Source organism: Haliotis cracherodii, unplaced genomic scaffold, assembly GCF_022045235.1.
Source record: "Haliotis cracherodii isolate W230 unplaced genomic scaffold, xgHalCrac1.p SCAF_5, whole genome shotgun sequence".
NCBI classification, from domain to species: Eukaryota; Metazoa; Mollusca; class Gastropoda; order Lepetellida; family Haliotidae; genus Haliotis; species Haliotis cracherodii.
In genome coordinates, this window is record NW_027266308.1 from 49369470 (window position 1) to 49387846 (window position 18377).

General features: G+C 38.7%; 1 protein-coding gene across 1 annotated transcript; it reads left to right on the forward strand.

Annotated features, from left to right (window-relative positions):
* The first annotated feature begins 1682 nt into the window (after positions 1 to 1682).
* On the forward strand, positions 1683 to 16003 carry LOC139443040 (uncharacterized). The gene is made up of 5 exons (XM_071223962.1): positions 1683 to 1709; positions 10316 to 10409; positions 13503 to 13621; positions 14013 to 14112; positions 15720 to 16003. Exons 1-5 carry the CDS (start codon positions 1683 to 1685, stop codon positions 16001 to 16003), a joined length of 624 nt encoding a protein of 207 aa, XP_071080063.1.
* Positions 16004 to 18377: the final 2374 nt, after the last annotated feature.

Here is an 18377-nt window from a genome sequence, read left to right on the forward strand (position 1 = left end):
GTCTGAAGGAGGCTGCAATGGTCAGCATTTTCAGCCGAAACCGTAGTCTAAAAAACAATAAGGAATCAAGTTCCAATCTCTAAACAGGGATCACTCAACTTAGTTTCATGTGAAAGATTGTGTTCACTGTGCTCCCGTTTAAGGATATGAGTACAAACTGGATGATGCCTTTCTTACTCTATTTTGGTCCCGAAGGGTCTTACAATTCGCTCTACAGATACCTATGGTTGTGGGTTTGCATCCCAGTTCGCCCTGGTTATGTTTCTAGGTTTCTCAGCACCATACTCATGCTCGTGGGTTTCACCAAAGTGATAAAAGTCTAAGGCTTGCATTACTTCAGGCTTACCTCCCACATAAAGCTGACACGCCTTGATGTAACTGGAATACTATTCAAAGCGGCGCTAAAACGCACTTACTCATTCACTCAATCATCCCAAAGTTATTATTAACATATATTTTCTTCAGTATCCATATATGTATATGACTCAGCGTCCACATATGTAAATGACTTTTCAGTGTCCACATATGTAAATGACTCTTCAGTGTTCATCTATGTAAATGACTCTTCAGTGTCCACATATGTAAATGACTCTTCAGTGTTCACATATGTACAAGACTGTTCAGTGTTCATATAAGTAAATGATTCTTCAGTGTTCATATATGTAAATGACTCTTCAGTGTTCATATATGTAAATAACTCTTCAGTGTTCATATGAGTAAACGACTCTTCAGTGTTCATATATGTAAATGATTCTTCAGTGTTCATATATGTAAATGACTCTTCAGTGTTCATCTATGTAAATGACTCTTCAGTGTTCATATATGTAAATGACTCTTCAGTGTTCATATATGTAAATAACTCTTCAGTGTTCATATAAGTAAACGACTCTTCAGTGTTCATATATGTAAATGATTCTTCAGTGTTCATATATGTAAATGACTCTTCAGTGTTCATATATGTAAATGACTCTTCAGTGTTCATATATGTAAATGACTCTTCAGTATTCATATTTAAATGACTCTTCATTGTTCATATATTTAAATGACTCTTCAGTCTTCATATTTAAATGGCTCTTCTGTGTTCATATTTAAATAACTTTTCAGTGTTAAAAAAATAACAACAAACAAACAAAGTGAGAGATAGTGAATACATGGGTGAATAAATGACTGACTGGTTTACTGGATTAATGAATAAAGAAGCAAACAGAAACAAATAAATGAAAAAGAAGACATTAAAGGTGTAAAATATAGTAGTTGCGAGAATACAGATTTCTATGAACATATTTGACGAACACAGAAGAGACAATGCCGACCATTTCGATTTTATCCTCTAATCTTTCCAGATTACGCCCCATAATCCACTGTAATTACATACAAGCACAGATACTGTACTGACGTCTCACACTGACAATCAAATGTGTGTGAATGACAGTGCGTGCCAATCCATAAATATAAGAGTCTCATAACTATCGTGCTTATCGTCCTATGCTATAAATCAGAGAGCTGGATTGATTGATGCACTGTGATTTTTTTGTAACGAAATCACTCAAAGAATTTTCTTTGTGATACATGAAAAACTGACATGTGATAAGCGTCAGATAGCCCATGTATTTATCTATATTGGATACGGACGAAGTACCTATCAATCTAGTGTAGAGTATTCCGTGATAGCCGTCAGGGAGATGATGTCCTCAACGATTACTGCAAAGGTGAGTGTCCATTTCTGAATTACACAACTACATTGTTTTTAAGGTGCAAGCTTGGTTTTTTTCAAACGATTTTTCTGCATGCAGCAAAACAAGGGTATATTTTGTAATTCTTATGGTCATCGTATGGTCACTTGCTGCCGATTGATCCATGCCGCACAACAAGGGTATATTAATAAATATGTAATTGTAGGGTCATACAAACGTTCAGCACAGTCAACTATATGATGATTATTTTATGCAGCAGTTCAAGATACAAAGGGGTCCAAATGGACACAGAAATGGAAAAGTACGAGTACCCAGCAGTCATAAAGTTTTTGACTTTAGAGAAAAGTACTCCCCAAGAAATTCATGACTGAATGTCACATGTGTATGGGGATAAGTGCCCTAGCTATTCCACTGTTGGGCAGCTATTTTAAGGAGGGGGGACAAACCTTGATGATGACTCATCAATGACGATTCAATCAAGGAGATAGAAAAACTTATACTGTCAGATGGACGTATTACCATTGCTGAACTTGTGAAAGACACAGGTCTAAGCCATGGATCTATTAAAACTATTATCCATGAACATTTACAAATGAATAAGATATCTGCTCGCTGGGTGCCAAAGTTTCTAAATACTGATCTTAAGGAAAAAGAACTGACATTACCAGAGCTAAGTTAGAGCAAATGAAAACAGAAACTAGTAACGGGTGATGAAACATGGGTCTACCATAATAATCCCGAGTCACCACGTCAATCCATGGAATGGCACCATTCCACTTCTCCGGCACCAAAGAAATTCAAGTCTTCGAGATCAGTGAAGAAAGTTATGGCCTCTTTGGGATGCAAAGGCTGTGATCCTTGTTGATTACTTAGAAAGTCAAAAGACTTGCTTCATCGCCTAAGATATTCTATCAAAGAAAAGCGGAGTTCTGCTACTTCATGACAAGCCTCTTCTCGACTTGCAAAGGATGCTATGCGACAATGTGGGTTCGAAGAGCTCCTTCACCCTCCATACTCGCCAGACCCTAGTACCAGGTGTTTCTTGGTTATTTTTTGTCACTGATGTTTCAAATTTGGAACTATCCTTAACATGTCTACCATAAAACTTTTTGAAAGCATTACAGAGGCCTGGAATGTTGTAACCTTAATCAAACAACTTTGATCAAATTAGACCACAAGCATTTTCTTCACTTGAAAATAATAGGTGTAGGAGACACATTGTCATTTAGACTTATAATATAATACTGATATGCAAAACTCCACGTCAGTGTGAGTCGTACATTGTCAGTGTTGGTCTAGACGCTGGGTTGTGTGAAAACGAGACATTGTCACCAACTGCCAGATTGGATTTAAAACGCCAACGCCTGAGAACAATCAATCTCGAATATCTACCGAACAGATTCCTTGGGGCGTAAAAGGCAGAAGTGAAATGATGAAACTTATAGGAATGGGTCAGCGGCAAAGTAGTAGAATATTGTTCTTTGAAAAAACGTATCCAAACTTGTGAGTGAGTAGAGTTTTAAGCCGCTTTAAGCAATATTCCAGCCATATCACGTCGGGGGACGAGCCAGAATTTGCGTGACGAAGCTTACCTACTGAAGCTACCCATCGACCCTAATGTGAAGGAAATACTGTCAAAACCAAAGATTACCCACTCACTGCTGACGAAGAAGGCTATATAACTAATTCAACTGTTTTGTGTTCAACTATACTCTAAAAAAACCCGAAGGGGATAGTCGGACCTAACTTTAACATTTCCAACATTGTAAGAAATTTTACTTTCTAGTAATAGTTGTATGATAATAATGAAAGAATTGGGAACACATTTCAACCGGTAGTGAAGTATGACAGTAGATGTTATGACCGCCAATGATCGTAAAGGACGATTGGGGCAAGATGGGAAATTTCATTGTTGACGGTTTGGGATCAGTAGTGCGTAATACAGCCACGATTTGTCAAACATGCATTCACTCGACGAAGCATACAACGTATGCGTTTTCCAGTGGAGATTTGAGGGAGCCTGTCCCACTCCCTTTGCAGCCTGGCCAAGCTCATTCAACGTGGCCGGTGGCCTTTTGACGTTGACGCACACGTCTCCCTGTCATGTCCCGGACGTGTTCAATGGGGAAAAGGTCTGGACTAATTGTTGGCCAAGGCATTCTGTGGATGTGGTGCTGGAGGTGACCACTGACGATTTGTGCACGGTGGGCACGGGCATTGTCGTCCTGAAAGGCTAAACGTCGAAATACGCGCCTTGCAAACGGGACAACGAAGCGTATCAGCATGTTGTCCCGATTTCTTCTCTCGGTGACCCGTCTTTGCACAATATGCCATGATGTCTCAGGTTGAAATTTGCTGGACGTTGATTTCGACGTCACCAGACACGGTCACGCCTGTGAAGGAAGTGGAACACACACACGCACACACGCACGCATGCACGCACGCACGCACGCACACACGCACACACACACACACACACACACACACACATGCGCACACACACACACTGGTTTTACAAATGGCCTAAGTGGCCCCCCCCCACACCTTTCTTTTAAAATCCTGGATCCACCTCTGCGTTGTGTCACCATTGGCGTCTGTTGACAATTTGTAAGGGGCGGCACAACACGTGGCCGTCGAGCATGGAAATGAACTGCATGGAAACAATTTCTAATCGTCTGACCCTTAACACGTACTCCATTAGCCTTATAAAAGTTTGCAGCAATTTCATTCGACGCTGAATGCGCGTGGCTTGTGCAAATATAGGATGTGTTTTGGTGTTACGTTTTGCAGACATAAACATTCTTGCAAAGGATGTTTGTCGTCAAAAAATTTCATTATCCCCTACTGTTTTAAAGATTCAATAAGCAAAGTAATGAAACAAATGTTTTGGAAATGAATACCAGTTGAACATAAACCTAAGCATGAAACTGATGTTGTCTTGAAAGTAGTATTTATGGCATTAGAGTTTGAAGTCTACACTCTACGTCCTTATGGAAACTTCCTGTATCTTCTAAGTAATCCCGCCGTGACGTTTCTGAAATATTGCTAAAAGCAGCGTAAAACCAAACTTTCTCTTGTAAGCAAAGGGCACATGTACGTATTTCGTAGGATCCTGTTTGAAGCATGAGGTTACTTTCTCATACATCTTTAAGATTCACAGACTGACAGTCGATGATGAGACACTGATTCCCGGGTGAAAGTTTAATGAATGTTGTGTTTCAACAAACCGACATTGATGGATCAACGGGTTGAAGGGTAAATCTCCTCATCATATCGTCACGGCAAGAAGGCTGCTGCAGAATTGGCAGATACTCTATCAATCACAAACAACAACTAAAAACATGCTAAATGATATGTCAACATTTATAATGTTGTATCGTACACAATGTGTCAGTTAGACCCAGTGACATACACCGGGACGTCAATGGATACAAATGACATTTGGACATTTTCATGCTTTTAGCAAAATTTGATTTATCAACACCAAACTTGAAAGATATCTTTAGGACATTTCGATGACAATCAGTCAATGTTCAAGAATATTAACCAATCTGAAACACTGCATTGATTATACAATAGTAAGTAATGAAATACTTGCTGATCGTTTGCAATATGAACATTTAGTTTGAATTTTCTTTTTCAACTTGTCTTATTTCATAAAATGAGTGAGTGATTTGGGCTTAACGTCGCTTTGAACAGTGTTCCAGTTATATCACGTGAATTCAGCCAAGTGTGGGAGGAAAGCCCGAAGCGAAGCAGGTCTCAGACGTTTACCCCATTTATGAAACCTTTAGAGCATGAATAAAGTACTGATAAACCTAGAAACATAATGGGGCTAAACGAGATTCGAACCCAAGATCATAGGTTCCCGGCGTGCCCAAGGGACACAAATGGTAAATGCGGTGTTTTAGACGACAACATTTTTATAAAGCAGGTCTTTGGCAGTCAGACATCATAGGATAGAAGCGTGAAAAAACTATCTCACCTTTGTGCTGGATATTATTGTCTTATTTGTTATCTATCCTCCTCTGGATATTTGTATACAATGCAATAAATGAAATGCAAAAGTGAATTTAGATATATATGTTATATAATCATATAAATAACAACAGATGGTAATCGATTGTTCAAAATTCCTTCCGCACATGCTTCTCACTGACCCGAGTTCCATATTGCACATATGGAACAGTGCAATGTTCACCCACTCTTCCTGCAGTACTTGTGCCAAATGTCGGATGTTCTGTGGTTGTTGCTGACGTGCTCGCAGTCGTTGGTCAAGTGCATCCCCTAAATGTTTGATTGTGTTTAAATCTGGAGACCGGGAGGGCCATGGCAGGACCTGGATGTTGTGATTCCTCGAAAAGGCTGTTGGAAAATGACTTTCCTTGTTGCATAATGGGAAGGACGTGCTGCCGAAGATTCAATCGCCCTTGAACTTGCACCAAGTATGTTCTACCAGTGTAGGAGATTTGCGACCACATCATTACACTACCACCGACAAATCTGGCCACTTCCTGTATGCAGAGTATGGATGAGAAGCAAACTTCATACTTGTATATATGCTTTTCATCTGTACCTCAATTGCTTGATAACTGTGTTAGAACCTACACTGAAACGTCACTCCTAATTGTAATAAAAGAAGTTGTAAATGCACATATCTTATCCTTAGTGCTCACGTTTCTAAATGCTTCTCAAAAAGGTAAGGGTTTTTTACATGTTGAAATATTCATCTTAATTGAAATGATGTCCCAAATATTAATCAGATTTGATAGCATAGATTTCACCGACATAGTTACAATCTTTCTCTGGTGACTTTCTTTGATCAGATACAGATGTATCATTAATCATGAGAAATCACTGAAACATTCCTAATAGTGATTGATATACATTGTATGGCGCCAGAAGCAGTCAGTGTGAATGACACAGCCACTCACGCAAGAAAGGTGGGAAAATATAATTAGTGCTCTCTTTGCCATACCAATGTCTGTTGTAGAAGCCAAGAACATTTGTAGCTTTCTGAAAGTTACACAACTACATTTTGCTTTATGTCAAATATATTCTATATGCCAGATCTCCATTTTTCAGAGAACCTTGGCGCCTAGTGAGCTGTCATAGAACTTCTATTTTGCTAATAATAGTATCTGAGAACAGAGAAAGGCTTTCCTTGATATCTTTTCAATTTGTGAAAGATCATATTTGTGTGACTTCCATATGTGTATGTATACAAAACGTCAACGCAAATATGTCATGATTCATTGTAATGAGGGCGACACAAATTGTCTTAAGAATGCAACACAATTATTTTGTCCATTTATATGGTCCAGAAAATATTAATGCCAGCAACCATTCATTTGAAATCCGGATACATTCATTACCCTGCAACGTGGCTGTCTAGGAATGTGTCTTCTGAAGATTTTATCAATAGAACCATTGCATTAATTTTAATGAGAACCAAAACAAAACAAATTTTGGCTCATGGTGTCATGCGGAAAATCCAATTTTCTCTCATAATTAACAGGATGGATGACTTCAATACTTGTAGTATTTTCACTTCATGTCGAGCAATATTCCATCAGCTCAAGCCTTGGGTATCGTCAGAACATGTCAGAACTTTTGAGGTGCAACACAGTACGGTCTTTCTACGAAGATTTCAAAAAGCGTCAAGCGAGTTCTTGGATCAGGGATGCAGCATTCAATGCCCCAGTGAAGCTTTCGAAACGTGTTATGTGTGTTGTTTTACGCTGCACTCAGCAATATTCCAACTATATGACGGCGGTCTGTAAATAATCGAGTTTGGACCAGACAATACAATAATTAATATCATCAGTATCGATTTACGCAATTGGGACACGATGACATGCCTCAACCAAGTCAGCGAACCTGAGCACATATCCCGTTAGTCGCCTCTTACACTTTGCTGAAGACCAATTCTAACCAGGATTTTCAAGGGTCACGTTTTAAGGTAGAAAGGTGGAGGCCATTTGCGTATTTGAAGCCTCAATGACAAAATTATGTCAGACATAATTACCATATACCTTTTACCAGATACTGAGGCGGACACTTAATTAGGGTAAAAGTATAATATATTATGGGCCATTCCATTCAGCGAGTGAATGCTCATAGCTTCCTGTATTATTGAGATCCAGTCAATGGTGTACTCGATTGTCCAAGCTGCCTTATGAGATTCGCCACCGCATTACCTTTTCATCCTAATGAAAGATTGTTGTCGCTTTTATTTAAAAAATGATTTTTCTTACTAATGCCTTGTAGAAAGATAAATGATTCGCTGTGGTTTGATATTTATGACACCACAACATATTGGTAGCCCGCATATATGTCAGATATATATATATATATATATATATATATATATATATATATATATATATATATATATATATATATATATATATATATATATATATATATATATAGCCTAAGGGGGCAGCACTTTTTGTGATCATGAATGTATGCATCTGACAAGTGTCAAGAATTGTATTATCCTTCCACTGTCAATCATTGGCATGACTTAACCTGAGATTGACGTTTCCTCTGACGGATAAGAAATCAACTTAAAGTCTGATGAAGCAGTTCAGTGACATATACACATTTGTGAGTGAGCGAAAAGAACATTTTTTATGACACAGTATTAATGATACAGTAACATTCCTTCTTACTGAATAGGTGATGTTCTCATTAACCTACTGACCAACCTACTGCAAAAGTATTAGAAACTACGTCTTGCGATTGTTGTCTGATGGAGTTTAGAAATGGATTTTGCCGTCTAAGGGAAGGGGAGGGTCTAACCAACAGTTCTGAAAGCTTTTCGCGAATGAGCTTAATTTTTGCCTATCAGTTGCACATATTCTGCTACTCATTTGCTTCACACTGAATGGGTTGGGTGTTTACAACTGCCACATGAGTTGAACTCAACATTATTACATTTGGGATAAGTTGTCTTAACAGTTTTACAGTTCAGACAACTGCGTCTCAACGCTAATAAGTTGAGGTAACGTTATTGCTTTTGAAATACCGCAGTCTCAACAGGATTGCAAGTGAAATATCGCGGTCTCAACAGAATTGCAAGTGAAATATCGCGGTCTGAACAGAGTTGCAAGTGAAATATTGCGGTCTCAACAGAATTGCAAGTGAAGTATCGCGGTCTCAACAGAAATACAGTTGAGATGACGAAGTCTGAACTGGAATACAATCGAGACAACGAGGTCTCAACAGTATTACAATGAGACATTATGGTCTCAATAGATATGAAGTTGAGATGACGAGGTCTAAACATAATTACAGTCGAGATGACGAGTTCTAAACAGAGTTACAGCCGTTATGACGAGGTCTCAACATAATTACAGTTGAGATAACGAGGTCTGAACATAATTACAGTCGAGATGACGAGGCCTGAACAGGAATACAGTTGAGATGACGAGGTTTCACCTGGAATATAGTACAGATGACGAAGTGTCAACAGAATTGCAGTCTAGATGAGGAGTTCTAAACAGAGTTACAGTTGGGATGAGGAGGTCTGAACTGGAATATTGTCCAGGTCTTAACAATATTACAATGAGACATTATGGTATTAACAGATTTAAAGTCGAGATGACGAGGTCAAAACAGGAATACAGTCGAGAGAACGAGGTTTGAAATGGAATACAGTCGAGAGAACGAGGTTTGAAATGGAATACAGTCGAGAGAACGAGGTTTGGACTGGAATACAGTCGAGATAACGAGGTTTGAACTGGAATACAGTCGAGATAACGAGGTTTGAACTGGAATACAGTCGAGATAACGAGGTTTGAACTGGAATACAGTCGAGATAACGAGGTCTGAACAAGAATACAGTCGAGAGAACGAGGTTTGAACTGGAATACAGTCGAGGTAACGAGGTTTGAACTGGAATACAGTCGAGATAACGAGGTTTTGAACAAGAATACAGTTGAGATAACGAGGTTTGAACAAGAATACAGTCGAGGTGACGAGTTTTGAACTGGAATACAGTCGAGGTGACGAGTTTTGAACTGGAATACAGTCGAGGTGACGAGTTTTGAACTGGAATACAGACGAGACGACGAGGTCTAAACAAGAATACTACTACTACTACTACTACTACTACTACTATTATTATTAATTATTATTATTTAGTACAAACAAAATTTAGACCACAAACAACCACTATTACCACTACTACCACTATTTCTTTCCCCACTACAACCAGTACCACCATTACAACTTCGACAAACACAACCGTACTACTACTACTACCGTAAATTACTACTACTCCTACTACTACTACTACTACTACTACTACTACTAATATTACTACGACTGGTGCTTCTGCTCCTGCTGCTACTACGTCTTCTTCTACTTGGACCCCCAATTACTACAACAGTAAAACACCATTGTGTCGAACTTTGATGTGTCGAACTTACGGTTATCTCGAAGAAATATCTTGGTTCATGTGTATTCCTTCTTTATTCATCATTTGTGTCGAGCCTCGGATAACTCAACTTCACACAACGGTGTTTGTAATAACAACAACTACTACAACTACTGCAATTATGTTTCCTATATGTCATCCGAAGTCACGTTACTAGCTTGTCTATATATTTCAGAAGGACGCCATGGCGTATCTCGCTGGGGTCCTTGTGCTGGTAGCGTTGGTCGGATGTAACTCGGACGTTCACGGTGTATTGAAGATAAATGAAGGTACAGACATGTATACAATTAACTTGATTTTAATTAAGTTATTTATACAATCGCTTTTCAAAAGGAAATGTTACCTGTCAGTTTTATTAAAGATGTCTTCACGTTTCCAACCTGACAGATAATATCGTAAATATGCAAAAACAATTGTTCTGGTCACGTGTTTCCTCTTTTATGCATGCCAATTAATGACAAAACTAACAATCAGTCAAGTGTTACCACAGAACGACTTTATTCTTGTCACAATATGCTGCACGTGATTTACAAAATTTACACGCTAATCCTGCTCGAGACAAATGATGCATCTCGAATCATGGATCTGTGACGTCACATGCGATGCGCTCATGAGCATAGGTTCACACAACATACCAGTATATTCGTTTGTGCATCGAACCAATCTAATAGCTCTTGAATATAAGTAAGTCTTTATGTATTAACCAACATTTATGGCATTCGCGTTTCTTTTGCCGCTGAGTAAATATGTAAATGATTCTAAGTACCTAAGCAACTGTGGCATGTAGCTGATGATATATTGCTCACAAGTCACGTTCAGGAAATCAAAATCATCCCTCCTGTCTCACATCTTGGTACACAGACTTTGCCATCCTTTTGAATTTCTATGCACAGATCAAGACACTGAATATGTTTTCTCGGTTGTTTCTTTGATTTCTAGATGAAAATACATTATATTATGGTCATAACGAACTCAAGGGTACTGCTAATTTTAGTTCGTTATAACCGAAGTTCGTTATAAGCATACACAAAGCATATATACTATACAGCAAATGTCCTGGACATAAAAACAGTTCGTTATATGTGTGTTCGTTATAAACGTAGTTTACTGTTTACTTAGTGTACTGTATCTTCATTGGCATCGTTGAGGTTTCACGTTTTGGCAACGTGTCCTTTCTTTGAAGTAACTAAAGTTGTAAAATACCCGATTCCGATACAAAGAGAAACATATTAGATAGGCGAGGAGCACAGTTAGTACCTAAGTGAATACCTACTATTTTATGTAATATAAAAGCACTCACATATTTTATTATCTGAATATTTCTTAGTTACCTTCAGCATCAGCACATTTACCACATCCATTGAATATTATTAATGATAATAACATATTCTGAACCCATTTCTTGAAATAAAGCCCTATTGATTAGATAATGTAATTCTCTTTAAATGTATCATAAAAAATAGATGTGTATAAGGTGGAAAAACTTGTAACTTGTTTTCCTTGTCTCGGATTGTATAACCTCAAGTAAATTAATTTTCAACATCCACGTGTGAACTCCATTTGTAGCATATATCTCGGACAGTCTTTAATTACCTGTTTTCGAAAACAAGGACTCGAGAGCCATAACGTTTCCTCAGTTTTAAGAACCCAGTAATCCACAAAGCGCTCGGCCTCGGATAGTGAGTGAGTGAATGTTGTATAATGCCGCTATGAGTGAAATAAGGCTGTGATGATGGAGAGGTAATAGTCGCAACCCAACGCCAACTTATGCTTTGAAGCAGTCATAAAATGGTAGCGCGTGAAAGGTGAATGTGCTATAACGAAACTGTCATGTTTGCAAGGCTGTGTTCTGATGCATCTATCGCAACTGTTTCATAAGGCACTAATGAAAGTATCGTAAAATGGGTTTTTGTCCTTTTGATAATTTCATTATAACCCATAGGCGGATCCAGGGGGTGTGTCAAGGGGGTCCGGACCCCGTCCCCCACCCCTTTTAAGTCCTAATGTAGTATGTTGTTGTAGGCAGTAAAATTATAATATTTTGGGCCCCTCCCTTTAAAAATGCTGGATCCGCCCTTGTGGCCATTCTCTCTTATTCGGATCAACTCGGCTTATTCCGTTACCCATTGGATGAGAGTGGCTGTATGATTTCACTGTTAACCCATGCCGACCGAAGTGACTGCAGATTGACACAGTGGTCGATTATATATCCTGTCCACTATATACTGCTGAAAACCTTATTGAGTGTGTGAGATTGGTTGGTTGGTTTGTTGTTTAACGCCGCACTCAGCAATATTCCAGCTATATGATGGCGGTCTGTAAATATTCCAGTCTGGACCAGACAATCCAGCGATTGACATCATGAGCAATTGGGATCGACGACAAGCATTTACCAAGTCAGCGAGTCTCACCATCTAATCCCGTTAGCCGCCTCTCACGACACTCATAGTCGCCCTTTAAGGCAAGCATGGGTGGCTGAAGATCTATTCTACCCCGGATCAGCACGGGTCCATAGTATTAGAAACATCGTGTATGATGAACCTTTGTTCAAGAGGTACGTGATTTGAAGCAAGGCCCCGTTCCACAAAGCGATCGTAGCGCAAGGACAGTCGTAAGTCTATGTTAAAGTATGGGAGTTACGATAACCTTAACCTGCGATAGCCCTGTGGAGCGGACCCGAGAGCTATATATAGTGACCAATCAGTTTGAAAGTACAATATAGTACGAGCATTAACGTAAGACTGACAAGACGCCAGTAATGAACACACATTCAGTATATATTTTGTTTCATAATGCACATTTAAACCCGTGGACATTCTGGGTTAGAATGGCTCACCAGCAACTTTTGTTTGTCGAAAGAGGTTCGGTGGCTTGGCTGATTTTGTGTCATCACTCACATCCCGATGACGTTGTTAATAATGTCAATGACAAGATTGCCTGGGGATGACTCGATCATTTACAGTGAGTGAGTGAGTATGGTTTTACGCCGCTTTTAGCAATATTCCAGCAATATCACGGCTGGGGACACCAGAAATGGGCTTCACATATTGTACCCATGTCGGGAATCGAACCCGGGTCTTCGGCGTGACGAGCGAACGCTTTAACCACTAGGCTACCCGACTATAGATTATTTACAGGCCACCGTCATATAACTATGACACAGTTAAACACTGTTGACTCATTGACACGTAGATAGATCCCTGCAACTACTGTGGCGTTAAACAACAAACAAACAAGGTGTAAAGTCGTGGAAATGATATAAGCACATCAATATTTATCCAGATTCTGGTTGTGGATCGTTATTTGTTGAAATAATCACACCAGAAATAAATGTATTAACTTTCACTGCCGTCCGACTTTAGATATGCTTCGTAAAGTTGGATCCCCGAAGGCCCAGAAGGAAGCTATCTGCAGATACCTGTGCGGCCGAGGCCCAGTCAGGACGGATGTATGCTTCTGTCGAGTGAGCATACCCTGCATGGTGAGTCGTCTACATCGCTACAGGGTATCTGACCCATACAGTTGTTTTCCCTTTATCTTGGCTTCCGTGTGTCTTCCTGGCCTGGGTGTAAAGCCTGAAGTGATGCTGTACTAGAATAAGGTGAAACATAGATTGGGAAATATCATAGGATCCTTGCGTGCCTAAGGGATGCAACTCTGCATATCAAATAACGGCTTCTTAGATAGTTATATTAAAAGAATTCCTCCAGGAACCTTGTAACATTTTATTTCATACAGTATTGTACAAAATCAAAATTATTTTCACAGTACCCCAGTTTGTTTTATTACGCAGCTGTAACCTATCTGTATTTAGATTCATCAAACAGTTCCTTTAACCCTGCGTACTCTATTGCATTGTCGTATTATTTCAGGACTCGTTCTGTCCGGCAGGAAAACGATGCAAGCGAATAGAGGGCGAGAAGGAGAAACTATATGCCTGTTGTCCATCTGGCCAAGTCGACATACCTCCAGGTGAACTACCTTTGTTATATATGAGCTAATTGTATGTATGGACTACTACTACTACTACTACTACTACTACTACTACTACTACTTCTACTACTGCTGCTACTACTACTACTACTACTACTACTACTACTACTACTACTACTCTTACTACTAATAATAATATTAGAGGAAGAATAAGAGTAAGTTAAATACATGCCAAAGGCGTCTAAATATAAAAAATGCTTGAAACTTAAATCCTTTTCCGACCACACCAGCGTGTGACTATGTGCAATGCCATACTGCGCTGGTGTACATACACACATACTGGTACATTCCGCTATTGCCAATTACACATAATTGTAAAGAAAATGACGTTATTTTTCACCTTTGGTACGACCATTTTTGTGGCATATGGTCATGATTTAAGACCAAACTATTTGAGATTATAGATGCCGTTAAAGAGCTCCACCTCTCCTTTCCAATCAGTTGGCATTATTAGTAGAATGTATCGACTAATGATAAGTCGAACCTTCGCCATTGTCTGCCAGAGCTCCATTTAACTTTTGAACAATTTTAGTTTTTACTCACAGGTTTCTATTTTATTTTATTTTTAATTGGTAACCAATACTTTTTCACTCATCTATTCATCACTCTAATGGCTTTCACCAAAATTTGAGATTTAAAATAAAATAAAATAGTGTTTTAGATGTATAGAACGGTTCTTAATACAGTATTGACTCGGAAAGTACAATAAATCGTAATTGTGTTTCGGAAATTAGGTCTGTTGTACGCATGCTGAAAAAGCTTCATTGGGTATTTACGCATGGTGTTTTTATACATTTGAGTTTTTCCTTTAATGCATGCGTTTTTGTACGCAAGTTAATTGAAAGTAATTGGGTTTTGAACATTTTTAGGGGTATTTTACGCACATACGCAGAGTATCCGCAGCTCTGTTCTATGGGTCGATGGGTAGAAGTTGAAATATCGACGGTTGGCATCGAGACCATGTGTGACCATCAAACGGTTCGAAATAAATTAGAAAAATTTAAATTATGTATAATCGCCACCCCTATTTAATACGCAACCATTCACCATTAGTCAGAATATATACAGTTTACATTCACACAACTATAATAACAGTTAACTCCCTTACATTTTCTCGTTCAGTCTGCGGATTCTAGCACGTTTGGCTTGGTACTGTGTTGAATTGAAGTCGAATTGAGGTTGTTGGGAGGTCTGAATGCTCGAAATACTACCGAAATAGTCAAGATGTTCCTAACGGCCTCCCGTAGCAAATGACCCTTTGAAACTTAGATTTTGAATGACTTGACTTGCCTTTGCACGGGTATCACCGGTGGGGCAGGATATGTTCACTTTACGCTAACAACTGGTATTAAGCCTTTTTATTTATAAACATTGAAAGGGTTTTGTCACTTTTTTATTGTACCAAAGCACTTCGGAAATATCTACATATGACATGGGCCTCATTTTATAAATATCTAAGTTATCTTATGAAAAATGTTTATAAGAACACTGTATGTTTCTCATGTATGCTTTAAGTGTAGATATGGGGTTAGAGTGTTTCCAAAATATTTAAATAATCTCATATTTGTCCTTATTTCTCTTCCCAGATTGCAAACGATCACCTCGAGTTCTGCAGGTGCGGCCTCACCTCTCCTATTACCGCTACAACGTCGGCAACCGCCGTTGCGAGCCGTCTTACCTCTTCACTAAAGAAATAAAATGGCAGAAAATACCGGGCTATTTAAACGCCCACATGTGCAAGATCTGTACCCTGTTTTCTTTCTGTGAACAAAGTGGGGACAGTTTGGACGCCCTCGAGTCTATTTTCAATTTCGAGGAGACAGTGCTAAAGGACTTTCATCTTCCTGAAGGAGAAAATAAAGTTGTCTAACGAACTTTGAAAGACATTGATTCTCTTGATCACCATGGCAACCCGAAATTGATAAAATGTTTGAGGTAATATGCACATGTTGTCATGTTATCATTAACATCATCATGTTAGGCAACAGTGGGTATTTTGGACAATTAACCAGAGTTGAGAATTAGTCATCCACTCACGTGTATTTTTTATGAAAAATCTTCTAATGACGTGACAAGCTGCATTTCGCTACCAAGAGTGACGATGTGGAATTATTTTATCCAGTATTGCGTGTGTTTTTTATATTAATTACCGTAGGGTTTTCCCTTGTTGGGAATATATAACAGATTTGGTGGAATATGTTAGATCGCAAGCAATGCACTTGTCCGATTTCCAGTTAATCCCCGTCAGTAAAACTTTTCAGCATCTCTGTAGACGACCCTTGCCTCTATCAAAGCGGAAATGTGATGATAATGAAAATAAATTACTCATTATTATCCTTAATCAATACGTCTTGGTTAAATGAAATTACCAAAGAGAATGAAAATGTATTCAAACTAAAAAAACAATAAATCAATTAAAACAACATTTTCGAAACTATTTGTTTCAATGTAAATATGAATATGGTACGCTATCTTATTTTCTGTATCAATTTTACATAAGGTAACCATATCTCCTCTTTCCCTGTTTCCGTCATCCAAACAATAACACCCAATTTGTGGTATGAGCGTATCCAAATAGTATTTGGAGCAGCATTACCAGTTCCGAACAGTCAGTTAGTCATTCAAAAACTCTCCACAAAACTTTGTGACAAAGGGATGACTTTAACCCTCCCTTTAAATAGAGCCATAATCCCAGCAGCTCCATTTTTGGGTTTCTACATTTCACAATTTGTGAGGTACAATCGATCACGCTCTTTCAACGAAAGTAGTGTCATACAACTTTTGCTCAAAGGTTGTTTGATCAAGAGGACACCATTCAAGGCCTCAGTAAAGCTTGCAAAACGTACATGGTTTTTTTTCAGGTAAAGAATTGACTTGCCCTTGCATGTGTTTATGATGTTTCGCGAACACCTGGAATCATCACTGTTTGATGTTGATTCCGAACACACAAAATTACATATAACACATTATACTGATATAGTCAGAATCGCACAATGGACAGGTTGGTCAGTAGAGTAAAACTACTTGTAACATTAGACTTAAACTGTGTGATGTCCAACTGGTGTACAACAATTATTTATTCACATATTTTTAATCATAAGTTTGTCTTTTACACCCCAGCTATTCGGCAGATAATTGAGAGGCCGATTATTCTCTGGTGATGACGGTTTATAGTTTATTAATTAAACATCAATCATAAAAACAATCATAATAGATGCTGATATTTGAACCGACATGCCAGAAATCGTAACCCAAATGAAGAAAATCCGTGACTGTCGGAGTATTTTGTGCTGACAAGGGAGACAAATCATGCACACCTCTCTACACGCTAGAGTACTTTAAATTTAGTCAGGATTTTTTGTGAGATCAGTTTGAAATACAACATCTATAATTGCAGATAGTCGATTTGGATTCAGGCATTCGTTTGGATGCTTAGGGTGGTATATTAACTAATATAATCTCATTTTATTGGGATTATTACAAATTTGAATGTTAATTCACTAAAATTAATGTTCACCGTACCTGATATAAAGGGTTAACACAGGAAGCGTTCTACTGCGATTGCCTGCATTCCTGATCACAAACTGTATATCATCTGAGCATAACACAAGCAGTGTTAGATGATCTAGGCACTGTGAGATAGCTCGATTGTGTTGACAAATACCTTGCTGACATTAACGACGAAAGATCTTGTTTGACATGTCAGTAACATATCCGGCATCCACTGAGTACATCGTGTAACCCCACACACTAAGCTGTCGCCTACAAGGAAGTCTAATTCACTCACAAGTTGGACAGTCAGCAAAGCCGGTTAATAAACAGCTTATTGTCCCAAGTGTGTTTAGTTCTACATGATAGGCATGAGTCAACCGAATGATGTGCATAGACACAGCGCTGGTTTTGTTAGCCTAGAGGCAACGCAGTCATACTTCAGTGATCTGAATTATCCGTATGTCTGTGATAACCGGGTTGGCTGTCTCGTGATCATGCAATCCTATATAGGCGACGTTGAGATGTCACGATGCTCTGTACCCTCGATGTTACCATCCTATGCATGATATTTCAATGCGACGTTGTGATGGAAGTGTGAAATCAAGGATCGTTTACCTGTTGAAGAACAATATATTTAAGCTCACCATGTGCTAATACCAGTGAGTGAGTGTGGTTTTACGCCGCTTTTAACAATATTCCAACAATATCACGGCGGGGGACAACAGAAATGGGCTTCACACATTGTACCCATC

Bases quoted from the DNA above. Each gene is read 5' to 3' on its own strand.
- LOC139443040 (XM_071223962.1), top strand. From the start codon at position 1,683: ATGATGTCCTCAACGATTACTGCAAAG. The intron at 1,710-10,315 runs GTGAGTGTCCAT...TATATATTTCAG, and splicing joins CCTCAACGATTACTGCAAAG to AAGGACGCCATGGCGTATCT. The intron at 14,113-15,719 runs GTGAACTACCTT...TTCTCTTCCCAG, and splicing joins CCAAGTCGACATACCTCCAG to ATTGCAAACGATCACCTCGA.